We start from the raw sequence: 25,772 nt of genomic DNA on the forward strand, positions 1-25,772 counted from the left end.
CTAAAACGTTTATAACTTACTACTAGATAGATATAGTAGACGTACTACTATCTACTAGTAAGTTAGTTAATAGTATTATTAGTAAGGTATAATAGATATAATTACTTAGTTTACTAATAACTATATAATATATTACTAGTCTAAAGTTAATTATTATACTAAATATAGGCTTTTCTACTTACTACTAGTCTCTAAATAATACTAAAAAAACATCTCTATTAACTTTATTATACTACTACTTATGTTTATATAGTATAGTTATTTCTACTACTATATTATAGTTATAGTAGACTACTTATCTAAAAAGAAAAAATTTATTATAATAAAAAATATAAAGATACTTTCTATTATTAATAAGTTTCTTAAATATATATAGTGTAAAAAGAGGTACTCTAAGACCTTAGTATCTAACTATAGCTATTAGTTTACTTTCTACTTTTAGCATTACTTTTATAATTACCTTAGAACTTATTCTAAACTTAGTACTATATATTATTTTAAAATAAATAGCTAAATAGAGAACACTAATATAGATCTAAAGTAATACTTATAGTCTTATATTAATTACCTTTAAAATAATTAGGTATATCTTCTACTAATTATAGAATTTAAGGTAAACTTAGCTATTAGCTTAGTAACTAGAGTTTTTCTATTCTAGACTATAAAGAGATATTAACTTTACTCTAGCTTTAAGCTACCTTACGCTATTACTAATACTACTCTAGCGCTAGCGTAGCTATATAATACTAATATACTTATCTTTTATATTAATATAACTTACTAATACCTTTATAATAAGATTACGTAGACTTAAAATAAGATAAAGAAGTTTACTAATATTTACTACTACTTAGCTTCTAAGTTTAATATTAGTAACTAGGTATTACTAAATGTAAAGTATATATATATAAAGTATTTAGTAAAGTCTTTTAATTATAAAAATATAGGCCTTTACTAGATTATTTAAGTAATTAATAATATAGCTTATAAACTAAACCTATTTAATAGTTTTAAAAAGCTCTTCTTTATATTTTACTTATAGCTACTATAGCTATATAAGAATAACGCGCTTTTTAGTTAACTCTACGCTAGTAACTATACTCTACTTAAAGTCTACTTTAATAATAAGAGTAAGACTAAGTATATAGTTATATAGATTCTAGATTTCTATATCTACTATATAATAAATAATCTCTATACTAGCTAATGTAGATACTTATAATATAAAGTAGAATAGATAGGTAATAACTAGTCTTTATACTAGTAACTATACTTTAACCTTTATAGTAGTAAAGAGTCTATTTAGAACTTCTATAACTATAACTTTAATAAGTTTAGCTTTTATAATATATTTTACGCGTATAATAAGTATAGTAAGCTTATAGTTACTCTACTTTACTTATTAAACTTTATATACTTAGAAAGAACTAGCTAGTTATTTATAAACTTACTTAACTATATTACTCTAGTCTATTAAGATAATTATAATATATATCTTTACTTAACTTTAACTTCTATAGATAATAGTAGCTCTAAGGTAATATATTACTCTACTTAGTACTATACTTCTTTACTTATTTTAGAGTTCTCTATATAAGTATCTAGATATATTAAGAGTTATATAATATTACTATTAGCTCTATTACCTTATTATATATTATCTTTATCTTCTCTATTAGCGCTATATACTCTACTAAGTTGCACTACTATATAGACTATAGGTCTACTATTAACACTTTTCTATATAGAATAGTCTAATTTCTTTTTTATTTTAAACGCTTAGTTAGAACTTTAAGCGCCTTTAGCTAAGAGATATATAATAGTTTAGTTCTTTAGGCGTTAGGTCTATATTAGGCTAATAACTTTATATATATATTATTACCTCTAAGTACTTTTTATAAGCCTTACTATAATAATATTATAATTTAATATAATATTATTATCTAATCTTTATATAACTCTAATAATATAAGTTCTACTTTAAGCGCCTACTTAGTACGTAATATAATATAACTTATAATAAGTATATACTAATAGCGTATAAGTCTATACTAAGTAGATAAATACTTCTTTTACGCTAAAATAGCTATAGTAGATATACTACTTATTTATTTAAGTTAGCTAAATTACTAGCTTTTTTAAGTAAAAACTACTTTTTTTACTTAAAGTAATATTAGTAGTAATATAAAATAGTAGAGGTATACTAATGTACTTCTTACCTTTTATAATATATAAGTTAAAATATAAGTTAGTATTTAAGCTATCTTAAATAGTAAAGATAAGTATAGAACTTTATACTAGAGTAAATAAAATATATTATAAAATATATAATTATATAGGTAATAATAGCTGTAGGTAAGACATAAGGGCACATGTATTGCAGACATACGGTGCCTAGATAGATAGTATTATATGGGACAGACTTCGCCGTTCATATGCATTAACAAAGTTGCGCGAACATGTCATGTCATTACGACAGGACGCTGATACATGTAAGGTGGCATGGTGCCCAGGTATTGTTGAGGAGACGGGGCCAAGTCTGATCCCCACGATCATTCGGGCTGGGCTGCCCACAGGTCCGCCCTCCCGCAGTACGCGAGAATGAATGATGGGCGTGCTGCTACAAAGGCTTTCAATTCAGACAAGCCGTATCCTGATCCTGATCGTGTTCAACACGCATCGAAGAAGCAGTACGGTCGTTGAACACCTGGGCATCGTGTCGGTGGCGTTCGGCTTAACTTCGGCCTTGAGACCTCGGGACGGCCCCACAACTAGCGAGGCTTGGGCTGTTTCAATTCTGCCCTTTACCGCGAGCCGCAAAATTTGGCGCACCTCTCAAAGATATCACGCTCACCCAGTCGATGGAACCCAAGCTGTCCGACAATCGATAAAGAAACGCGCGTGATTCGCTTCGAGACACGATACAAGACAGTGAGGCAGGTATTAATCGCATTACGCGTTCAACGCTGAGAGCGTCCATTCCACTATACCAAAGGAATCGATGCGACTCGTTATTATCTGTCTGTTCAGCTGCACTTCTGCGATCGCGCACGCCGAAGATATCAGAATCCGACCATGTCGCTGACGTCAAGGGACCAATATTTGTCACCCTGTACCGAGAATGAGTACCTCTGTTGCGAAGACACATCCGATTGGGACAAAGAGAAAGACAAATTACGAGGCCGAGTCCTTCGTGTCACTCTAGGCCAACAGGTGCATATCTCTAGGTAAGTTGGGACGATTGATATATATATATATATAGGTTCCGAAGACTGTCGCTCACATCTTGACCAGTGACATCATGAGGTCATTAAAGCTTCATACGGGATGGTTACAAAGTCTTGAAATCGCCAATTACGCAGCCAATATCTCAGACGATGATGTCCTTGACTTTGTCTCACGGAACAATGGGTTACGCGAAATCATGCTATTGAACATGAATCTAACGGACAAATCAATCATTCATATTCTTGGACATTGTCCAGATATCGTATCCATTTCAACTGGCGGTGACAGTTCTGGCGGAGATGGGCGGATCAAAGGCCATTTTGCATCCTACATGAACAAGCAGGAAAATATGCACAAATGGGAGAAATTGACAAAAGTCACTCTTTGGGATCAGCCAATCGACAGGGCACAAATTAGAGGCTTACTCAAAAAGCGACCGAACCTACGAATCGATCAGTTGCAGACACCCAGCCCCGAAGTAGTAAAATCGCTCACGGATGCCGGCATCTCACCTTCCAACAAGGAAGTAGAAGACGGATTGAGTGTTGCCGAAGAGTTTGCTAAAGCATCACAAATCGTGCCCGTTGTATCTTTCTGGAGAAACGGCAAAGTTAGAGGCCCAGATATGGCGGGTTTGGTGCGATTAGAACAGACTCGGTTGGACGCTATCCGGCGGTGTAAGGCTGAGCTTCAAGCACAGGCTGCGTTTGAGGCAGAGTCAGAGCTTGAGGCAGAGGCTGAACTCGAGGCAGAGGCTGGAAATTTCCCTGGAGAATCAGACAGTCGTAGGAAGCGGACTCTGGACCCGGCCTCACCCTCATCATCACGGCCAGCTCGAAAGGTCGCCAGATGCGAAGGTTCCGATCCCCGTTACGAAGAAGATGCAAAGCAGGCCGACATGACGAGTAGCACAAACGTCAATGAAGCGTCATCAAGTATGGAAAGCACCTCCGGAAATGCCAACGCCGTCATCAGTTCTGAAGGAAGCGCCTTAAGTAAGAACGTCATCAAAGAAGAACCTTTGGACGAGGATGGCTTCGGAGTGAACTATGAGCAAGCCGAAACTCATGGAGTGGATGCTTTGGACGACGAGGAGGATGCTATAATGAGGACTGTAATCAAGAGAGACGATAGTGTATGACCAAAGCCGATTTCGATGAAGATATACAATCAGAGTGTTTCAGGTGGCTTTCACTTCAATATTGAGAGCGCGCAAGCGTGCCGACAACTGACACCAAATTGGGTGATGGCGCCCTGGAAGCGCTAGTATGACATCATCGTTTTCTAGCCTGGACTTATCATCAGGCTCTATCATCAGCTCTATACGAGCTCGAGAGCGAGTAGAATCCTCCAGGGCTCTTATTCTACATTGAACGCTAATAACATTGTCTCTTTCGTGTTCCGAGAGCACGATCTGTGCAGACGCTTTTCGGTTTCAGTTGCGGCCAGACATCCTCGGGGCCCATACTAATTACCGGTACCCCCCGCCCAACGGGTCCGGCTGTTTCGGGAAGGTTCGCTCCTGCAGGCCGAGGAACCTCAACATGTCCACAGTCACCAGTCGCTCAACACCAACCCCCTATGAAGAAACGGCGCGGTTTACATGTTAGTGAACTGCTATCGATACTAAGTTGACTCCAACCCCGCGCGCGACAAGCAACACAACCGGGCCCCACTGTCTGACCTGCCCCCACATCACACCTTCGAAGCCACGCACTTACCAACACCGAACAATGTCGTTAGAAGCAACTCGCAAATATTGGCTACTACTACCTGAGAACCAGCGCGTAGCATGTGATAGTGCAGATAAATGGCATTGGATAAAAGAGAGAGAGAAACTGCTGCGAGGCCGAGTGTATGATGTTTTTCTGACGTGCGACATTCTGATATCACGGTATGTTCAGACGACGAAGAAGTCCATTGCCTGAAAGCCATGACTCACAGCTTCATTAGCTCTATGAAGACTTCGCTAAAGCTTCATACCGGCTTTCTGAAACGCCTTTGGTTGAGCGACAGGGAAGGCAATCTCTCAGACGGCGACGTGCGCGCGATTGTTGCACGGAATCACCTCCTACTCGATATCAACTTATATGCACCAAATTTGACAGACAAGGCACTTATCGCCATTCTAAAACACTGTCGATCTGTCGTGTTTGTTGGAATTCACGGCTTGCCTAGCACAAATGGGTGTATCAAAGGCTATTTCGTTGATTTTATGAACATGCGGGAAAATCAGCGCGAATGGCCGTTGCTGAATGAATTGCGGCTAGACAATCAACCCATCGAAGAAGCTCGAATGAGAAGCGTCACCGAAAAAAGACACGGACTAGAGATTCGGCAAAGCATTGCGCTTACTCCTGCTGTAGCCGAGGCGCTGTCCAACGCTGGTGTCAATATACCAGGCGCGGAACATATCGCAACTAAGTGGCGCAGAGGGCATGTCGTAGGCATAGACTGGGTAGCATTGGTGCGCAGAGAGCAAGCGAGGCTGGATGACTTGAAACAGCTTGCGATACAACTTCAAAATGAAATGCTTCAAAGGCTTCGACAGAAAATTCATGAATTGGAACGGGAGCTGGAGGAAAATGGCACACCACTAGATCAATTTCGACGAGAGCGAGATATCGCTAGACTTCTAGTCAATTCTGCGCACAGTGATACAGAAGAGACTAGATCAGAAGAGACTGGATCAGAAGAGACTGGGTCAGAAGAAACTGGACCAGAAGAGAGCTGTTCTGAGGCAGAGGGCTCTGGCGATGACGGTCTGGATGATCTTGATACTAGACGTCTAGGTAGTTATGAAGAGGGAGACTCAGAAGCAGATGAACTCGGGGAAGAGACCGGAGAAGAGCATTCGAATGAAGAAGATTGCTCCCCAGAAGAGACCGGCGGGGAAGGGGAGGAGGACGACGATGAAAGATATCAAAACGAGGAAGAGGCGCGTCCCTCAATCAAAGCCGAAAGGATTGCACAGATTGCAGACCAAGAGATCCTCAATACAGAATCCAGATATTGGGCCCCTGTGGAGCGGAACACAGGAGCAACGATAAAACAAGAAAGCCGCCCTAGTGTAGCGAGAAGTTTACCAAGAAAATCGGCATCGATATCTGCCGATGAGGATAATGACATGCGCATCGCGAGTGGAACTCATATCCAAGACGAAAGACAACCGAGCGACCGCAGTGAGGCGGATTCCAAAGATGAGCTTTGCAACGGGGTCAAAAGCGAAAGTAGAATACATGCACAAGATGCCGCACGCTTGGGGAACGACATCGAACGCTCTAATGTTGTCAAAACGTATTATCCACGCACACCCATTCCACCCCTCGAGTTTCCGGGTTCTGTCACACTCAGATTTAGCAGTCCTCAGGATTGGGAGCGACGATGGCATAGGGCACAGCGTCGCACAGGCATACGCATGGTCATTTTCGAACCAAGCTTTGCTGTCACAGTGTAAGTTGTCTTCGTCCGTCATTGAATCTATTATTAGCATACTGAACCTAAACAGTGCCGAAATCAACATGCTAGCTTGGTCACCAGCAGCATTCAGTTCATCTATTCTCGCGATCCGCGTGGGCAACGGTGCCCTGCTAGACGAACAGTCTATTACCAACCTCGCCGCGAATATGGCGCAGTTAACACAGGTGCAAATCGATTTGGCTCCAAATATTGGTGACCAATCCATCATGAGTCTTATTGAGTTCTGTCCGGCCATTGGATACATTGAAGTATGTGGGGATGTACTCACGAGACGATCTGGTGGTGTGACTTTGCGTAACCTCGACGCGATATTGATTGCAAATGAAGATAAGGCCCAACGTCTTCGTAATCTCGTGCTCGTAGATCAGCTGGTGGAAGAAAAGAGCGTGGAAGCCTGCGAAAAATTGCGAGCAAATCTGAAAATTATACGTGGACATCAGACACGAGAGGAAATTGTGCCGGGAAGCAGGGCTTAGCGCGCGGCTAGATACGCAAAAAAAGTCATTGTATTAGATACTATAGATTATCATACTCATCAATCCAACGCGAATCTTTGTGAGTCTCGGTCCGCCAACGGCACCACATTGTAGTTCAAACGCTGTACATAATAGTCGTCCTCAAGCTCATGTGCTCGAGGCTTTCGTTGCACCTGGCCCAACAGAATTGGCCGGAGCCCTTTCTTGAAATTGTAGAAGCAAACGCAGCCGGCCAGGAGAGCACTGGTCGAAAATACCACCCCTACGCAGAGGTAGAAAACCATCTCATCCTTCAATAAAGTATCAGCAAGTAACGAGTGCCCGTAGAGAACGAGGAGTCTGCTGATCAGGTATGCGATATTTGCGGCATGGAGAAGCTGTGAGATGCGATATTAGCGCGTGCCAGTCCTTTCGAGGTTGAGTGACCTACCAAAACAAACGCCATCCCAATGCGACGCTCATGCCGGACAAAATATACCGCGATGGCCACATGTACAAGAGTAGCCGGGATGATTGAGATCGTCAATGAGAACTCGGGCTCCTGGAAATGGACGTCGATGAAATCGTAGAAGATTATGAACGCGAAAACGAAGTAGGGTGTAAACTTGAGAAGCACGAGGTAAATCTGTGCTTGTGTGAGTATGGTCAGGCAAAGAAGATGACGCAAGTCTTACCTGGTAGACAGCGTATTTTGTTTGTATCTTCTTGTCAGGGCTGACATGCTGGTATAAAGCCCAAGAGAACTCACGGTACAGGCCCCTCGCTAACAGGCACATAATGGCACTGCTCACACATGTGACCACGGTACAGACCATCAAGCCAGGTGAGATCTTCTTCCAGAAAGGCCAATCAACATCTGCGAATGGGGTGCCGTACATATCGTGATTAACGAGAATCCTAGATACTGCATGTCTAGTCTCGCCATATTGAAGAACCGTCGAGATTGAAAGGCATATGTTGGCGGCGCATTGAACGAACACCTGGATGTGGTTCTTGATCCGGTATGCGTCAAGTGTCAAGATGATCTGGAAGAGACATCCCAATGAATTGACACACAAGGTCAGAGGGATGACATAAGATATCGGAACCTGGTATGCGACCGAGTTTACCCAATTCAAGTACGTGACAAGAATGACTCTAGGTCTAGTTAGACAGTTCATCTAGCGAGTGAGTTCTGCGGGGAAATACGAACGTCTGTATCGTAATATTCGTAATCGCCTGAACTGTCGTAGTGCCAAAGAAAAACCATTCCAATCTCGTTTCCGGCCGCCACGAAACCATCGTTGTTGCGTCTCCCCGATCGAGCTGCCCACGCGCCCAAAGAGGTAATGGAAACGAGTGTGGTGTGAATCAGCCACACCGGGGCAGGGTACAAGCGGTGGGTATTGCGTGCGACGGGACAATCTTTTTAGCAGTCTCGAAGAATCATGATAACGCGTGGACAGAAGCAAAAACCTTCTAGTTCCATGGATAGTCTGGCATTTTCCGGGCTTGGGTCCGCTAGGAAAGCCTAAATACGGGAAAGGAGCTTCCGCACTACGCCGCATTCAGCCGAACGTCGACCATTGCAGCTGACATTGACGCTACGCCATCCCAGACTTCCCACGGCGAGCACTCCCGGAACCTTGATGGACGATATGATTGAATGGTCTCTGAAATTACTATCACGATACGAGGTTGGTGCTGTGGGAGGTGTGGGGGGATTTGGGCTAGTCGCTTTTTCTGTTAGCGTGACAGCCTTCATGCAGGCTGTCTCCCGAGGTCTCGTCTCATCAACCCGACCTTGCGACACTTGAGGTTCAGGACAAACTCACAGCGATATCTCGCTTTCAGTGTTGAGAAGACACCAGCTATCGCGATGTCCATCCACCCAATACGCCTTTGCTCTGTTATGATGATTGAAAGTTCTGTTCTAGACATGCCCCACGCACGACGCGCAAACCGTGGGTCTTTTCGCCACCAGGGGCACAAAGCTTGCCGAGAGCTGTTCGAGAGAATCTATGAACCGTGAAATCTCGAAGGCCAGACGCATTCCAAGGCTTGCTTTTGAGACACTTGTCGAACTCAGGGAGCGACTGAAAGATCAAGCGACCTCTACACCAAGGGAGTTTAAATCATCCATAATCACGCTCTCATACCTCGTTCCATCATCTTTTCTTCCGCTACCCACAACGCGATATGAGCACCCAAAACTCTCACCTGCAGCTCCACTGGCAAAGGTCTATACCACGCCTTCCTGAGGAAGAACACTTGATTCATCCCCCTCTTCATCTTTCGAGTCCTCGAGATTGTCTTGTGGCCCAATACACGCTTCATCCCGTCTGTGGTGAACTACAAACCGCCCATGCCTTGTGCTGCAATGGCGAGCCACACCCTTGTAGTACCCCGGACACTCATCACGCTCCCAACGGTTACTATATTGCTTGCTCCCTAAACATTCCTGGATTTGGAGTGTACAACTGGAACTCCGGAGTCTGCTATCCACACCCACTAGCTCGCGATGTTCCCAAGCAACCTCAAGCGCCGCAAGAACCAGCACAGCACCACGGCCATGCAGCAGATACGGACACATCAAAACGGAAATGCGAAGACGCAGAGTACCCAGGTGCTACCGGACCAAAGTTGCCCAGAATCGATGAGTATGCAGCGACTGCCGAACGAGTACGCAGCGAAGAAGTCTATGGGGTCGGTTCCAACGAGGATGCTATATTCTTGGAAGAAAATCCGGTGCTGAAACGAAATAGGGCGGGTCCAGTACTGTCCGATCCAGCTCTGCACAAGATTAACAGGACTGCAGCTCCTGTGGTTTACCCCGGCTTTGCGCCCCTGCCTGTAAACAACGCGCCACATGCAGCAGCGATTGTCGATCAAGAATCTAGAAGGTATTCCCAAGAAGCTCATGAGGGCCGAACCGAGACAACAACCGCGGCATTTGACGATGCACCCAGTGCTAGCAAAAATGTAGCTTCTATCTCGGGAGGAAATGAAGGCTACGATAGCGGAAGCGGGAACGAAGTGTCGCACCACCGGGGATATCAAGATTTGAGAACATTACACTTTTGGAGTGAAGCAGACTGGAAAGATACATGGTGTGAGACTGGATGTGGTCAAGGCATTGAACTATTGCACTTTGGACCTGACTTTCCTGTTACCGAGTATGTATTCAAATGCTCAAGTCATCGTGAGTGAAGCAATACTAATTGTCTTTTCAAATTCAGTGAAGTCATCCGATATATCGCGGCGACAGCTTCCGTGGACGACAAGATGATCAGCAGCGTCTTCGTGATACGCTGTGATAATACCAGCATGCTCACCGACCGCGGCATTCTCGCCATCACTCGCGGATTTCGTGCACTCAAAGACGTAGTCCTGTACAATGCACGTTTGCTCACCAACACTTCGATACTTCACCTGTTGAAGCGATCCTCCAACCTCCGTCGCATCCGCATAGGGCGCGAATCTGAACGTCCAAATCCACTCATCTGTCGAGTCTGGATTCTTGAACGCACGTTTTTGAACCAGGAAAACCGTTGGCCCCGTTCATTTATGCCTTTGCTCTCACGGTTGGACGAAAGCCCGAGTTATCCGCCTGCTATTGCGTATGCACTCAGCCTCACGATCCCAATGTTTCGCCTTGAAAGATCATCGATGGATGAACACTGGTTCGGCCCAGCATGCGACGCTGAACACGCGTTGAATCAGCTGAATCAGCGAAACTCTTACCAGCTCTTCAAGAGGAAGCCGTACTATTATTCTTGGATAAGTGGCCTTAAGTCATACCGTAGGAATGACGTTGGCGATCCAAGGAAGCCGGCCTGGGATTGCGTAGAGATCCATATATAGCGCTAGGTGTACATTGTATGCTGTTATTGTATTCGGCGAAGCCACGCACATTGTATGTCACAAAACTAAGAGGTGTTGTCGCGACAAATATTGCAACTAACATCAGTTCCGTTCATGATTTGCGTGATAAAAGAAATTGAGTTTCCGGGTTTTCATGCTGGGCGTGCTGCGCCAGCATGCACGAGTCGGATCGTCTGCGACGTGTTTCAGCGTGATCGCCAACTTAACACACCGAAATCACTGGACATGCCCAGGTAGAGCTTATGACGCCACAATAATTGTTCCATGACCTATGGATCGTTTGCACTGACATTTGACATCGTTGTTGCAACTGCAAGGGACGACTACACGTACCGTGAACCTGGCTCATACCTAGCTATCTTCGATGCGGAGGGAAAGTGGTGGCTCTGCAGCCGTCAAAGCTGACCCTGGTCGCATGATCGCTCATCGAAATCTGGAACACATTGTAAACCTCAGGAACACCACAAGGTTGCGGCAGCATTTTTGACACGAGAGACGAGTATCTAGGCTCGCATTGCGCACTTATGCTCTCGTATTTCCTTGAATCCAACTTTCGCAAACCGAGAATGGATCCGCCACCGCACACCATGCATCCGCAGATGCACCTTGGCCCCGAGAGCCCATACACTCCACAGTCTCTACGGGTCCTACCCGCCCTACCCCTACCTCCAATATGGACGCTGCTCTCTAACCAGCAAGTGGCGGTTCCGCAATATGTCCCGGTTCCATATCCTGTGCCAGTACCGTACCACATGCCAGAATCTTACTACTCAGCGGTACGTCAAACTGAGATGCCATTCCAGAAGCGTTTGCTGACCCATGTGCAGGCTCTGTACCAAGTACAGCAAAATATTCCAGGCCACGCAACCTTGAAGCGGAAGAATTCGTTTCCCGAATCGTTTGATTCTCATCAGCCATACAAACAACCTAGAATTGAAGCGCCGATAGAAGGTTATGCCTACGAAGTGGAAGCAGGAAGAGTAAGCGGTGAAGACAGGCAACCAGAGGAGAATGAAGCAGGCGCCCCGGTACCCGAAATCCTGGCTGCAGAAGTACACGACAGCGGCAATCATGAGAACCACGAGATCAATGCCCCAGTGCTCCCCGCATTGGCACCTCAGCCCGTCCAGGATGAACCAATTTTATCGGATGTTGATGAAGCATACGACAGCGAGAGCAGTGCTGGCGTAGCGTCGCTCGTTGATGAGGAGGACTCTTCCGATGACGAAGGACCCCCAAGAGCTCCACTCAGTCCAAATCTCGCGCAAAATGTTTGGGTGAAGTACAGGCCGAGAGATTGTCCACCCGAGAACAAAACTGGGTTCCTAGACGAGGAGTGCTGGGCTTACCATTGGTGTGAGAAGCGGCCCAGTATCCAGAAGCAAAGTGTGGCATTCGGGCCCAATTTCGAGGCGACAGAGTAAGTTGCCAGACCGCTCTCCATCAAAACCCGGTTGAATAACACTAGTTGCAGATCTCACATGAGGGACCTCGCCGTACTCTTGGGTGAATCTGTGTTGACGATGTTTATCTTAAACGCCAAATCTCTATTCGATTCAGGCGTCTCAGCACTGGCCAGATTCAACCCTAAACTCGAAGAGCTTGAACTTCGCAATCCATTCTTTGTCACCGACAAAGGTCTAGCCCATGTCATCAATCATTGTCCGAACATTCGCCAGATTACGATTGCATGGTCTGAGGATGGCAATCCAGCAGGGAATAGCCGAATCACTCTTCGTAGTTCTGAGCTTCTTCAAGCGTTTCGAAACGAGAATAATGCCAGGAGGCTACGATACTTGCACATACACGCTCTAGTTGATCGCAAGCGCGCCAAGTTACTCTCAAAGATAAGACCGAAGTTGCACATTTTGGGTTGCTTGCGCACTTGGGATTGGCAGAGTCAGGAAGTACGGACCGTGCAAGCTATCTCGAACGGAGGGTTGACATACGGCTGGAAGCGTGGGAAGAGAATAGATGCTATGGATTTCTGGAATGACGCAAGCACCGAGGATCTGGCTGATGGCCGTGAGATAGAGGACGACAACATGAAGGTCGACGAAATAGTGCAGTATAAGAGAGAGTGTATGGAGCAGGGTGTAAAGTACCTGCCGATGTACTAGAAAGATGCCATTCAATATCATATCAGGATGTCGGTAGACTGACTTCCCAGATGAAAACAGATGTCTTAGTTGTAAAGAAGTGGTGTGGATATACATGTGGTTGCATTCCAAAAGTCGCGCGAAGAACAAACATACCTCTATCCATACAAATATTATGCTGTCTAATTAGCTGCGCTGTCGCGGCTTCGGTTGGGATGTTCCAGCATTCTACGCCGTGACATCACCGCTCTTCGCTCGCTTCGCGTCCCTTTCCTCGCCAGCATTTGCCTCGGCGCGTCTTTTACCCTCGTCCTTCCTTGCAGTATCCTTCTCTTCCCGCGCAACACGCCGCGCCTCCTTGTCCTGCTTCTCCTTTTCCTTCCGAAGAGCCTTGCTCTCGAACTCGTGCCAGTCACCCTCCAGCTCCTTCAGCGCGTCGGCACGTTTCGGTGGCGGGGCTTCGCTAGTGAAGAAAGGATGCTCGAGCACGTCGGCGGCGGTGGGTCGCGCATTGGGATCGAACAAGAACATTGCCTGAAGAAGCTCAAAGGCCATAGGACTAACGCGGTCCTTGTACTTCTCCTCAAAAGTCGACTGTTTTCGCTCGGTTGGCCGTAGCAGTTCAAACCACTGCATGTCGACAATGCCAGGCCAGTCCTGCACAGTGGGCGTGCCGAGTATGTTGTAAATCTTGTCCAGCTGATTGATCTCGCCGCCATCGCCAGGGAAGATAGCGTGCCGGGTAAAGATCTCGACCAGTACGCAGGCAGCCGACCAAATGTCGACTGCTGGCCCATACTGTGTTTCTCCCAGCAACAGCTCCGGTGATCGGTACCAGATGGTAATGACCCGGTTGGTGTAGTCGAGCTTACTGCTTTTCGCGTAGAAACGTGCAAGACCGAAATCTGCCAGTTTCAATTGTCCGGTATTGGATACAAGGATGTTCGCAGCCTTAATGTCTCGATGTAAAACGCCGCGGCGGTGGAGGTAATCCAGGCCTTCAAAGAGCTGTTTGGCCAGGTCCTTCTTGTGTGCTTGTTCGAGCTTGAAGGTCGGGTGGTTCAAAAGACCGGTAAGATCGTGGGAAAGGTATTCGAAGACCATGTAGCAGTCGTTCTTCTCAACCATGACTTCTCGGAGATTAACGATGTTGGCGTGATTAAGAGATTGCAGAAGTTTGACCTCACGGATGGCCGTAACGGGGAACTGGTAGTTGTTAGCGTTATGTCACTGCCTAGCACTGGGTGTTCTTACGCCATCGCGTTCGCCCTCCATACGAATCTTCTTGAGAGCTACCATATCCTTCGTATAGACATGGACTCCCTTGAAGACCTTTCCGTAGGTGCCGGATCCAACCACCGACTCGTTACCGGGCTTCCGGTAGTATACAGACTCTGAAGCTGCATGTTCAGGGACCAGCGTAGGCCGAGGTTTCATGCGCTTCCTCATAACGATCTTAGTCTTGGGTATCTGAGGGGGTGGTGACTTTCGCGCTGGTCGTGTGTCAGGCCGTGGGTCGAATCGTCTATCGTCAGGTCGTCGGGGTGGGTATGGTTCTCTACGATCTCTCGGATCGCGCATATCTCTGGGATCGCGGTCACGGATATCGCGCGGGTCTCGTGCATCTCTCGGATCTCGCATATCTCTGTCTCGTGGGTCTCGGAAATCTCGCTCTTTGCCGCGATAGTAGGGCTCACGCGTGTCTCGTAGATCTCGAGTGTCTCTATCGCGAGGGTCTCGATAGGCAGGTTTTCGATCGTAGTAGTTGTCATATCGACGATCTCGTTCCCTGTTGTCTCGATCGCGGCCACTGTCGTAACCTCTGTCCCTCGCGTCCCGATCTCGATCGCTTCGTGCTTCTGAGTGACGTGGGGAAGCTTCACGTGCTGCTGCCGCTGCCGCTGCCGCCTTTGCTTTGGGATCAAGAAGAGACTCTTTGGAAGCAGGCGCAGGCTTCTCAGGCTCTTCCATTCCAGGCTTTGCTTTGCTCGCTGGTGGCACTGGATTCTTGGTCTTCAACGAAAAACCAAATCCTGACTTGGGTGCTGTCGGTGCCTTTGAAGGTGCCATCCTCTTGTCCTCTTTGGAACCCTCGTCTTCTACACGCAGATCTTTGGATGGGCGAAAGGGGTTGTCATCAGCATCCACAGATGCAGAGTCGGCAGGTACTTGCGACGCGACGGCGGGCTGTGGGCGTGGCGCTTCAGTGGCTGGGCGGCCGCCTCGAGTGCCCGACGCTGGCGTCCATGACAAGTTGGAGAATTGGGTAGGCGCGCCACGCCCTCGTCCGCCTGGACCGCCAAACGGAGCGTTTGCGCCAGGACCTGACATTCGGCGGTCGGGGCCGTTGAAGTTGTTGCCGCGGTAGCCGCCATGTCCTCCGCGATGCGGGCTGTTCTGGAAGCCAGGTTGTGGGTACGCTTGGTTCGGGTAGTAACCTGGAGATTGGTTCTGATGGTAAGGAGATTGATTTGGGGTGTAGCCATGTGTGGGAGACCTGATGATGTCAGCATGTGGATGACCGAAGGCCGATGAGATGGAAACTAACCCTTGATTAGGATACGGTGGACCATTCCAACCGCCTCGACCGCCGCCATGATATGGCGATTGATTTTGGGGGGAATATTGATTTTGGGCAGGGTACGGTGGCGATTGCTGGAAGCCACCACGTCCCTGGTAGTGATACGCTCCCCTCATCTTGCCGTGGTCTTCCCGACTTTTGGACGTGTCAGAGTTGTAACCTGATCCCGGCGCGGGCGAGCCTCGACGTGAGGCGACCCTGTCTGTTCCTTTATCCAGGCGTTGACGCGGCCTCGATGTAAGAGAGGGCGAGCGCGATGGACGGCGTCGAATGGGCGGGCGGGGCGAACGACTTCTGCGCGGTGATAGTCTGGCTCGGTGGGTATGGGGCGGCGAATTCCTGCGAACTGGGCCTGGAGATCGCCTCCGGGGCGGACGAGAGGGAGATCGAGCACGTCTGGAATCTCGACTGCGACTCCTTGCCCTGTCGCGTGTATTGTAGGGCTTGTAGGACCGTTCACCGCGGTTGTCGAAGGGTGAAATAGGTCTTCGATCAGCTCTCCTAGGCGACAGTCTCCGAGGCGGTGTTGCACGCCTAGATCTCCTGTCGAGTGAAACTGATCTTTTCCGTGCACGATGAGCCACCGGTCTGTAGTGTGTATCGGCAGAGGGCGAGCGGCGGCGAGTCGAGGTGGACGGGAAATACGTGTCGGGCGTGGTTCGTCGAGGCGGTCGGTCGCGGTCGGAACGCTGAGCTCGTGGGGAGTATGCCCTCGTAGCAGGCCGGTCCGGCGAAAGTGCACGTCGTGGCCTCGATGCAGAGCGTATTGGGCTGCGACTGCCCTGCCGTTTCACGCGCTTGGCGGAGCCTCGTGGAGATGGAGAACGCGGGTGGTGGCGTTTCGACGATGGAGTTGTGTCGCGATGGTGGTGGTGATGCCGATGCGAGTGGGCAACCCTGTCTGCGCTGGCTTCCCTCTTCGAAGCTCGATGGCGGTCCTCCCCAGAGATGCTGCGACTGCGCCGACGCGCGCGCTCTCTGCTCAAACTTCTTTCGCGTGAACGTCCCCGTGCGTGTCTGGCCGATGAATGCGTGTGGGTGTCGTGTGCGCGGTGTCTGGGAGAATCTCTGGCAGCTCGTGGCACTGGTGACGATGTTCTGCCCTCGTTGTTCCTCTCCCGTGACCGGTCCCTAGATCGCTCTCTGTCCCTACTAGATGAGTCCTCTGGTCTCCACTGGTCTATATCCTGAGCCCGTCGCAGGGCAGCCATAGAGGCAGGAAGGGCATCAGAAGGCGCAAGGTTGCAGCATCAAGAGGTCCGCGGGTCAAAGTGCCACGGCCTAACCGAACAACAAGAAAGTCCGGCACCCTGCTCTCAGCCTTACGAAGCAGTAGTAATGAAAGCGAAAAACAACAAGAGAATCGGCTGCGACTGTAACACACTCCTCAATGCGCTGCCGTTGATGCGCTTTCGATGTTGCTGTCGTGGCCGCAGACGCTGCGCATGCAGCGCCTTCTCGCTCGTCGGTCTTTCGCCTGCCGCTATCGACAACGCCAAGCCCCGTGACAAGTCGCCCTCATCGAGTGTGCATGGAAACCCCTCCCTGGGGCCCAAGACTCCAGCCTGCTCCCAGATTTCATCTCGGCTTGTCCCTTCCGCATCTTCAGGTTTTGGAGATCATGTTGCAGTCCACCAGGTGTGCCATATGGCTTCACGACATCTACATAACGCATGCGAAGCAAGACCCCGCCACCCTACTAAAGACAACCCCTGACGACCGAAGCTGTAGAGAAGTAATCCTCAATATCAGGCCATGGCAACTCGGGCACGGCGATATTTTCAAACACCAATAAGTCGAGATATCCCGTTATCGGGGGTTGGGCCGATCCAGAAAGGTGATGCGATCCTTTTGTAGTTATGTTGAGCTCGCCGCGATCATCTTGACGTTGGGCTTCTCACGTTACCACGATCGGCATGCGAAAGCTCGCGCTCCGCAAGGGAGGAAAGATGGTGCACTTCCCATGCTGGGGGCGCGGTCGATGCACCCGATAGCCTAGAGCTGCCAGACCTGGATGCAAGGTATGGCACGGCGCCAGACAGAAGAGCCACAATATGTGAACCAGGCTCACTTGCCGTCCTGGAACGGTCACCAAAGACGAGCAGCCATATGAATCTGGACATACTCTCGACAGCGCCCGGAGCATGTCGCAATTTGAGCGGCAGTCGTATGGCGATTGTAGCCCTGGCCGGGGCTGGGAACTGGGTGTTGTAACGATAAGTAGAGGAGACACTGCCTTTGCCCAACGCAGGGTAGCCACAGTATATGTTAAGAATAGTGCACGATGCGTGATTAGTACGCGACTGCGCGAGGGCGGTAGAACGACGCCCAAGCAAGGCCGTGGTAACTTGGTGACCCGTTGCCCTTCTCTGTCATCGCCAGTAGATGACCAATCCTCCCTCGATGCACATCGCATCATCATGTAATGCCACGCTATGATATGCGCAGTGGGTCGAGCAGGGAGATGGGCGGCGCTGAAGCGGAAGCGCCGTTTGCTGTTCTGCTCAGGTGAAGCTGCGGGGACCGAAGGAAAGCCCTCGGGCCCCGTCACGGCGGTCTGTCACCCGTTCGCATCATCGCTAGAAATCGTGAATGTCGAGCCGAGCGCTGGTGGTATGGTCGATGCCATGCGTGGTCGGGGCGGCGTGTGTTGATGATGAATCGTCGGGTAGCGAAGGGTCGTGGTAGTGTCGCAGCTCTCCTGCTGCTCGGCTGCCCGCTTGTCACGTGCCCACCTGGTCAGAGCGCGACGAGGTGTGGCGTCATTGCTAGGTTGAAACGCTAATCCGCATTCGACGGCGCAGGAATAAGTTATTCCCTTGTAGTCATACTGACCGGGCTCCGAACTATTCTCCTGCGGAAAGCATGCGCCAGGCCAAACATGTTTCCCTGGGCATTGTGTCATCCTCTCGTCTCTAGTTTGCTGCTTCCTCAGTCTGAAAAGTCCCTTCCCCACTAAAAAAGTCCCGACGAATTCCCCGCGATTATGGACGCCGACACCCCCAAGCCCAAATCCGCGGTTCCCTCCCACATGATGAACGGCGGATCACCCCTCAGGCTCACCACCGAGGCGCGCGACAGGAAAGAGCGCGAGCACCTCTTCAATGCTATAGAGACTTCCAACCGAGGACGCCAGCCAGTAAACTTTGACGGGCCGACTAGCTATTTCCCCACGAAGGCTTCGGTCGCGAACATGCACACTGACAACCGACATGTCATGGCGAACGGCCAGGTAGACGCTGAAGACCCTTACGAGGGCGCCGTTGCCCAAACACCACTTGCGACCAGTCGCGCCCATAGCCCATACACACAGCATCCCACCATCGACTTCGATGGGCTTAGCTGGCCCAGCAAAGGTACGCGGGAGAGGAAGGAGGCGACCGAGGAGGAGAAGAAAGCCAATCTGAAGAAGCTGTCTGGTGCTGTCCGAACTATGCTTGAGTGTCTGGGCGAAGATCCAGACCGCGAGGGACTGTTGGACACACCAGAGCGCTATGCTAAGGCCTTACTCTTCTTCACCAAGGGCTATGAAGAGAACTTGCGCGACATCGTCAACGGTGCTGTCTTCCACGAGGACCACGATGAGCTCGTTATCGTGAGAGACATCGAGATCTTCTCCCTTTGCGAGCACCATCTGGTCCCCTTTATGGGCAAGGTAAGTCGCTTCTCATTACATTGTATCTAGTGTACGGGATAGTTACTAACCTCTCCATAGATGCATATCGGCTACATTCCGAACCGTCGCGTCATCGGCCTCTCCAAACTCGCTCGCATCGCTGAAATGTTTGCTCGTCGCTTACAGGTCCAAGAGCGTCTCACCAAACAAGTGGCGCTCGCCCTTTCCGAGATGCTTCAACCACAAGGTGTCGCCGTAGTGGTCGAATCAAGTCACTTGTGCATGGTCATGCGCGGCGTGCAGAAGACAGGCGCTACAACAACTACAAGCTGCATGCTCGGATGCATGCGATCAAGAGACAAGACCCGCCAGGAATTCCTGAATCTCATCAACAGGCGGTAGAAATGGTACTGGGTCAGAAAAGCTTCGGCATCTCGTTGGGGTGCCAGGCGGCCTGACTCGTCGCATCATGTGCTATCTTTGCACGACTCTCTGCATTGGCGTTATATGGGATCGGCGTTTGGATGAGAAGTTCATCACTCTCATTAGGTGGGCGGGCTATTGTGGTGCATCACTAGACGCATAGGCCTTTCAACAGGCGTTTCCTTAACTCTTTTTCACATTCATGATGTACGATTCTCTGCGTCGATGTACGCAAACGACCCCCGCGATCCATTTTCGATATAACCTGCATCTGTACTCGTACAGTAACGAGAATAGTCACTGCCGTTCAATTCATCGTCGGTAAATCGCATGCTTAACTCCGAACGCCGCGAGCTCCCATAACCTCGTTTACTAATCAAACGAATTTTGGCGCGCCTTGACGTTCGTCCGTTTTCACGGTATCGGCATCGCAGCGAGATCACCTTCCGCTCCGGAATACCACCGAGGTTGATTCGCGCCCAGCCAGCGATAACTCCGTCCTCATCCTGGCGATAAGTCCATCATCATAGCGATTTTGACGTTGGAAATGCATACCCACACCTCGTACAAGGCAAAGCCGAACAGGTCTGCAGACTACATTGAGATAGAAACACACAAAGTGGGTAGTCTTACGTCAACGGAGGCTCTAGGGTGTTCAGCCTTTTCCTACGTTGACGTGCCCAGGTGTTCTCAGATTGACGGGACGCCTTAGGCATGGACAGAATATAAAAGTACACATGAAGGGCGAATCAACTCAGCCCGCCAAGTCAAGCAACTTCAGTCTCGTCACACGTTTCCCCTCTTCTCCGTCAGCGTTCAATACACAACTAGCATACACCATGACATCACCAAGGGGTTTCGAACCGTGCTGCCTCAAATCATTCGACTGGAACGGTACACCAAGCGGCCACGAGGCGACAATCGCGAACAACCCAACCTACGTTACCGGCTCCAACCCCAACGCAGCCGTCCTCATCGCCCATGATGCCTTGGGCTGGAGATTCGGAAACACTCGTCTTCTAGCCGATCACTTTGCCAAAGAGGTTCGTCCACGCTCATCTTAGCAATATGATATGTATCTTCTGTCCTCGTGATATAGTGCTGACGAAAATGCTACGCACTCTAGGCAAACGTCACAGTCTATATACCTGACTTCTTCGGCGGCGAAGTACTCGATGTAGGCCTCCTCAAAGCAGGCAAGTTCGACAAACTGGATGTCGAGGGTTTCAAAAAGCGCAATAGTCGCGAGATTCGCGAACCAGAAATCTTCGCATGCGCCAAAGAGCTCCGCGCCAACGGCTTCAAAAAAATTGGTGCAGTGGGCTACTGCTGGGGCGGCTGGGCCATTCTCCGTCTCGCGACTGAGAAACTGGTCGATTGTGTCATCTGCGCTCATCCGTCATTGCTCACTGAGGCTGATTTTGATGGTGTCGATGTACCAATCATGTTCCTGCAGCCAGAACATGATAATATGTTCCCCGAAGAAATGAGATTGTACGCGTTCAAGAAGCTAGTCTTGGAGAAGAAGAACCAAGCGGTTGAGTGGGTGCATTTCCCAGATGCTCACCATGGCTGTTTTACCAAGGGCGACGAGGAAGTTCCGGGAGAAAGGGAGGCTATGATCAAGGCCAAGGATAGGTCGGTGACGTGGTGGAAGGAGTGGCTTGTTTGAGTTTACCTTATGAAGACTTCGACATCTCAGTCCTACCTCATACAACAAAGGAATTGAACAGGTGCTCTGCAGTCTACATCAGTAAAGAACGAAATGCCAAAGCATTTCATACTTCTAGGTTGTTGACTGCTGACAGGCGTTAAATCTTTTGATCGAATGGGTTGGTCTAGCTAGCTGTCTACCACTTACAATCTGCCACTTTACATGTAATCATCCAGATCCATGCCATCAGAATCGAAATCTTTATCCCAAGATTCTATGTCTTCGTACCCAAGATCGCCATATCCAAAGTCTTCAACCGCAAATCCACCACCGGAGTCGACCAGATGCCCACCAAGATAGACATACCTCCACCCGCGACCCGTCTGTGCAGCAACGATCTGCGCCGCCATACTATCCCCCACGCTCTTACCACTCACGATCGCCATATCTGGCCTAGCTTTTGAAATCTTCTTAACGCTTTTGATGTCGAGGTCTTGGTCCCATAATTCCAAATGCCGCAGTTTCTTGGCAAGTGTCAGATCCGCCAGCACATCCTCCAGACCGCGACATTTGATTTTCCCAGGTGTCCTGTCATCACCGGATATAGCTATACGCTCAATGCCGGGGCAGTTCTTGACGATGGAGGTTATTGCGTTCTCCGTGAGGGTATGCGTGTCGCAGAAATCGACATCCTTGAGATGTGGGACGGCGCGTGTGAGGATGGCAACGGCTGCGTCTGAAACATCCCCGTAGTCGCAATATATAGTATGCAGAGATTTGCGAAACTCGCGAGGGGCGGTTGCGATAGCTTTAATATGCATACTGAAGGATAATGTTAGCATATTGAGTGTCAGCTCGGAAGATCTGGTAAAGCTTACTCAGTGACACAGAAGTCATCAGTGAAATGTATCTTTTGGATACTAGTACGCTTAACGTCATCAGGCCAAAGAATTCCCCAGTTTTCCTTCAAAGCGTAGTACAGCTGGTCTGACAATGGGACTTCAGCGGGTTCGTACGGTTCGTACACTGGCTCAGAACGACGGCCGGTGTATATATCATGGAAGTATGCCTCTTCTTCACTGTCGTCTGATGCCCAGGCGCTGCCGTCGCCGTCTTCGTCATTCTCTTCATTTTCGTCGTCGTCTTCGCTACCGTCTTCTTCTTCCTCGCCGTCACTCCCCGTTTCACTCTTGTCGGAATTGTCTCCTTCTGGTATGTCAGACGTGTTAGCACCGGCCTGGACGGATCTTGAGGGCTCTCTGCGCGAAAAGCTGAGGCTCCACGGATGGATTGTAAAGTCTTCATCTACTTTTGGCAACCGATATCCCATATCCTCAAGAGCAGTTTCTTCCCCCTCTTTTAAACACTTGCCTCCAAGCCAATTGAACGACCATACATCACCGCATGCCATAGTGATTCCGGTGGAGATGAGGAGATTACGCCATTTCTTGGAGATACCTTTGATCATCGACTCATCTGTTCCCTGATCATAAAGATAAATGGCTTCGAGGTTTGTGCGCGAATCGACTATGTCTGGCTGGTTGAGAAACCCAGCGAACTTTCCAGTTACAAGTCCAGTCGCGATTTCGGGTCCGGTGACCTTTATTATGGAGATCGAAGGGCAGTTCTTAAGAATATGAACGATGCCTTTATCGGTGACTTCTAATGCCCTGTGTAGAAGGACTTCTCTGAGGTGCGGATTGCGCGATGTAATAACCTTGACATCGGCGTTGGTTAAGTCCCAGCCACTGCAATCCATCTGCAGCACCTCGAGCGACCTGGTATATTGCTTCAAAGCTTCGATATGTTTCCTGTGAACATGATGGGTATCTGTACTCATTTGCAATACATCTAGTGTTCTTACCGTTCTACGTAAAACTGTGGACCAAATTCGACGCATCGAACGCGATCAGTGAGCTTCTTTGCACCAAACGCAGCCTCGGAACCATAGAATACGCGTTCTGATTTCGCGTAGTCAGCGCGCTGGTACGTTGGTGTAGATGACGCCATGACGCATTCAGAAAAATCGGAAGATAGACCAGAGTGGAATCAGATGGCCCGGGGGTTTTCACATATGACAAGTGCACGGGCCATCTGAACCCCTGGGATCAAACGTCACAGAGCGACATTTCGCTTTCCGCAATCCATGGATGATCTGTAACTCACTAAATCTTATTGATCCGTACATCTGGCTACTAGAAATATCGGGTAAGAACAAGATCACGTCTCATCTACATCTGACGGAAGACCGGATAGACGTCGCCGACCTCCATAGGAACAATGCCAAATGAGACATATGAGTCGATGTTCTCAGGCTCTAGCGCGACAAAAGCTAGTCCTGCGTTCTTTTGTGCACTGCTTACGAAGAAGCTGCCAGCAGGCAGCGTGACATCTTGAACGAGTGTTTCCGTAGTAACAGTGTTCAAGATGGCGCCTTCATAGTATGACGAGCCGAGGCTAGAAGAGGTAATGTTGTATGCTTCGACCTCTCCATGGAAAACCTCGGGCATAGTTTCGATCTCCAGTCCTGACACCCTGAGACGCTCGGCAAGGTCAGCCCACGCGCGGGGGATTATGTACCCTTCGGGCCGAGCGCGAGTCATGTTGGCAGTTGCGGGCGTGGTGCTGGAAAATTCGATTGGGAGTTGAACAACCTCGCCGGTCCGACGATCAACCATAGTATAGGTGCGGTTCGAGTAGGTTGTGAAGTCTGTGATGACGATCTCCTCTTTGCTCTCGACAACCTCTGCAATAGCACCCTCGATTGTCTTCTTCACGTCCGCAGCTTCATCTCGAGCAGTCTCAAGCACACCGAGGATCATCTGCAAGCCAGCGACGGTTCGGCGTTTGAACTCCTGGCTTGCGATGCCGATACCTCGCGTCTCAAAGAGAAACGTAACGCATTGTGTGAGTCCCATGGCGTTGCGGCCGATCTTTGCATCGGTTCCCGCCTCATCCAAGCGTGGAGTCGGGTTCGTCCGCGAGGCCGTCACGTATGGCTCTCCGCGCAGACCTTGGGAGAGGAGAGACGCGTTGATTGCGGGCGCAAAGACGGTCTCGGCGAGCGTGCGAATGGATGGATGGATGTTGAGGTTCTTGGCTGCGCTGTACATCCCATCGGCCGCGTTGCTGTAGTTGCCAGAGTATCGCGTCCCAGCCCCATACTCATGCATGTCAATAGCGATGTGTGGTGAGAAGCTGCTGAACCATTGCTTGATGTCGCGGGTCTGCTGTCGAGCAAGCTTGGTGTGGTCGCGGTTTGGGTCGAAGTTTGTAGCCAAGGTCCGCTGGAAGTAGGCATTTCCGTCTGGATTGTAACGCGGCAACACAATAACGTCCATCTTCTCAAGGAAGCTGGCGGCCCACGTCGGGTCGGCATCCATCGCACCGAGAAGAGCCAGAGTGGCTTCGTCGCCAGCGGGTTCGTTCCCGTGAACTGATCCTTGAATCCATACTCGCAATTTACCAGAGGTAGTGTACCCAGAGGATGCGTTCGATGCGGAGGTAGAGAGGTAGGCGTACGGGAACGTCTTGCCTTCTTCGCTCAGGAAGTCGGCCACGTCGTAGGTCATCCATGAAGGATTCTTCGCTGCAAGCTTGCTTATGAACTCCTCTGTCCAGTGTTAGGCTTCCAGAGCTATGATTGGGTTCACCCTTCATCGTTCACGTACCTAATTTGTATTGCGATGTCGCGCCTTCAGTTCCCTCTGGCCAACCCGGATCGAACGAGGCGTTTGGCAGGAACGCGGGACTCAGAAGGGTCACATCTGGCGCTGGGAAGGCTGTCTGCTCCACAAGCTGCGAGTCAAGGTTTACATTGACATGGTTCTCGCCGTATTGAGACTGCGCAAGCGCAGACGCTGCGAAGAGCGCAATTGAAGCTGTACGCATCTTCGTCCGGTCTCAGCTGAGGCTGTCAAATGCGCGCAGGGCACTGATTTGTGCATGACCACTCTTTTTGTATGGCTCTCCCCCATCTTTGGGTGATAGCGCTACGTCAGTCAAGACGCTTTTTCGCTGGTTGGAGTACTTTGCCAAGGAGAATCGACCTTGGCTGCAGTTGCTCCTGCCGTTTCTGGTGTCGTTTTCCTCGGAGATAGGCGTGTAGTGCGCCGTTATCGCATAAAAACGGCATTTCTGCGGCTCTTGATGGTGCACGATGGTGCTTCTCATGGGCTTCGCGTTGGTGATAAGGGCTTGGAAGGTGGCTGGAGAGGTGTGACACGCGACGGGCGCCGACTGCTCGGAATGGTTCCGACACGAGCTTGCGTGCTTGCATTCCATCGGACGCGTCGCGGAACATGCCGCACGTCAGTGCCACCTGCAGGCGTGGGAAGAAGACAATCTTTTA

At 49.4% G+C, this 25,772-nt stretch overlaps 9 protein-coding genes across 9 annotated transcripts; 5 read left to right on the forward strand and 4 right to left on the reverse strand.

Annotated features, from left to right (window-relative positions):
* Positions 1-3,407: 3,407 nt before the first annotated feature.
* Positions 3,408-4,369, forward strand: J4E88_009293 (uncharacterized protein; the record flags this gene model as incomplete). Its single annotated transcript, XM_049402896.1, has 2 exons — positions 3,408-3,411; positions 3,486-4,369. 2 exons carry the CDS (start codon positions 3,408-3,410, stop codon positions 4,367-4,369), a joined length of 888 nt encoding a protein of 295 aa, XP_049251384.1.
* Positions 4,370-5,666: 1,297 nt separating this feature from the next.
* On the forward strand, positions 5,667-7,184 carry J4E88_009294 (uncharacterized protein; the record flags this gene model as incomplete). The annotated part of the gene is made up of 3 exons (XM_049402897.1): positions 5,667-5,671; positions 5,902-6,681; positions 6,737-7,184. 3 exons carry the CDS (start codon positions 5,667-5,669, stop codon positions 7,182-7,184), a joined length of 1,233 nt encoding a protein of 410 aa, XP_049251385.1.
* A 59-nt stretch (positions 7,185-7,243) lies between these two features.
* J4E88_009295 (uncharacterized protein) lies at positions 7,244-8,465 on the reverse strand (the record flags this gene model as incomplete). Its single annotated transcript, XM_049402898.1, has 4 exons — positions 7,244-7,561; positions 7,615-7,809; positions 7,859-8,321; positions 8,377-8,465. 4 exons carry the CDS (start codon positions 8,463-8,465, stop codon positions 7,244-7,246), a joined length of 1,065 nt encoding a protein of 354 aa, XP_049251386.1.
* A 3,335-nt stretch (positions 8,466-11,800) lies between these two features.
* Positions 11,801-13,168, forward strand: J4E88_009296 (uncharacterized protein; the record flags this gene model as incomplete). Its single annotated transcript, XM_049402899.1, has 3 exons — positions 11,801-11,824; positions 11,876-12,468; positions 12,523-13,168. The coding sequence occupies 3 exons, from the start codon at positions 11,801-11,803 to the stop codon at positions 13,166-13,168; spliced, it is 1,263 nt and encodes a 420-aa protein (XP_049251387.1).
* Positions 13,169-13,375: 207 nt separating this feature from the next.
* On the reverse strand, positions 13,376-15,744 carry J4E88_009297 (uncharacterized protein; the record flags this gene model as incomplete). The annotated part of the gene is made up of 3 exons (XM_049402900.1): positions 13,376-14,353; positions 14,402-15,598; positions 15,736-15,744. The coding sequence occupies 3 exons, from the start codon at positions 15,742-15,744 to the stop codon at positions 13,376-13,378; spliced, it is 2,184 nt and encodes a 727-aa protein (XP_049251388.1).
* Positions 15,745-18,714: 2,970 nt separating this feature from the next.
* GCH1 (GTP cyclohydrolase 1) lies at positions 18,715-19,746 on the forward strand (the record flags this gene model as incomplete). Its single annotated transcript, XM_049402901.1, has 2 exons — positions 18,715-19,383; positions 19,444-19,746. The coding sequence occupies 2 exons, from the start codon at positions 18,715-18,717 to the stop codon at positions 19,744-19,746; spliced, it is 972 nt and encodes a 323-aa protein (XP_049251389.1).
* An 860-nt stretch (positions 19,747-20,606) lies between these two features.
* Positions 20,607-21,439, forward strand: J4E88_009299 (uncharacterized protein; the record flags this gene model as incomplete). Its single annotated transcript, XM_049402902.1, has 2 exons — positions 20,607-20,810; positions 20,894-21,439. 2 exons carry the CDS (start codon positions 20,607-20,609, stop codon positions 21,437-21,439), a joined length of 750 nt encoding a protein of 249 aa, XP_049251390.1.
* Positions 21,440-21,639: 200 nt separating this feature from the next.
* On the reverse strand, positions 21,640-23,261 carry J4E88_009300 (uncharacterized protein; the record flags this gene model as incomplete). Its single annotated transcript, XM_049402903.1, has 2 exons — positions 21,640-22,243; positions 22,300-23,261. The coding sequence occupies 2 exons, from the start codon at positions 23,259-23,261 to the stop codon at positions 21,640-21,642; spliced, it is 1,566 nt and encodes a 521-aa protein (XP_049251391.1).
* A 391-nt stretch (positions 23,262-23,652) lies between these two features.
* Positions 23,653-25,312, reverse strand: J4E88_009301 (uncharacterized protein; the record flags this gene model as incomplete). Its single annotated transcript, XM_049402904.1, has 2 exons — positions 23,653-25,034; positions 25,093-25,312. 2 exons carry the CDS (start codon positions 25,310-25,312, stop codon positions 23,653-23,655), a joined length of 1,602 nt encoding a protein of 533 aa, XP_049251392.1.
* Between the last annotated feature and the right edge of the window lie 460 nt (positions 25,313-25,772).

Source organism: Alternaria novae-zelandiae (assembly GCF_023758075.1).
Source record: "Alternaria novae-zelandiae strain BMP 2774 chromosome Unknown scaffold_23, whole genome shotgun sequence".
Classification (NCBI taxonomy): Eukaryota; Fungi; Ascomycota; class Dothideomycetes; order Pleosporales; family Pleosporaceae; genus Alternaria; species Alternaria novae-zelandiae.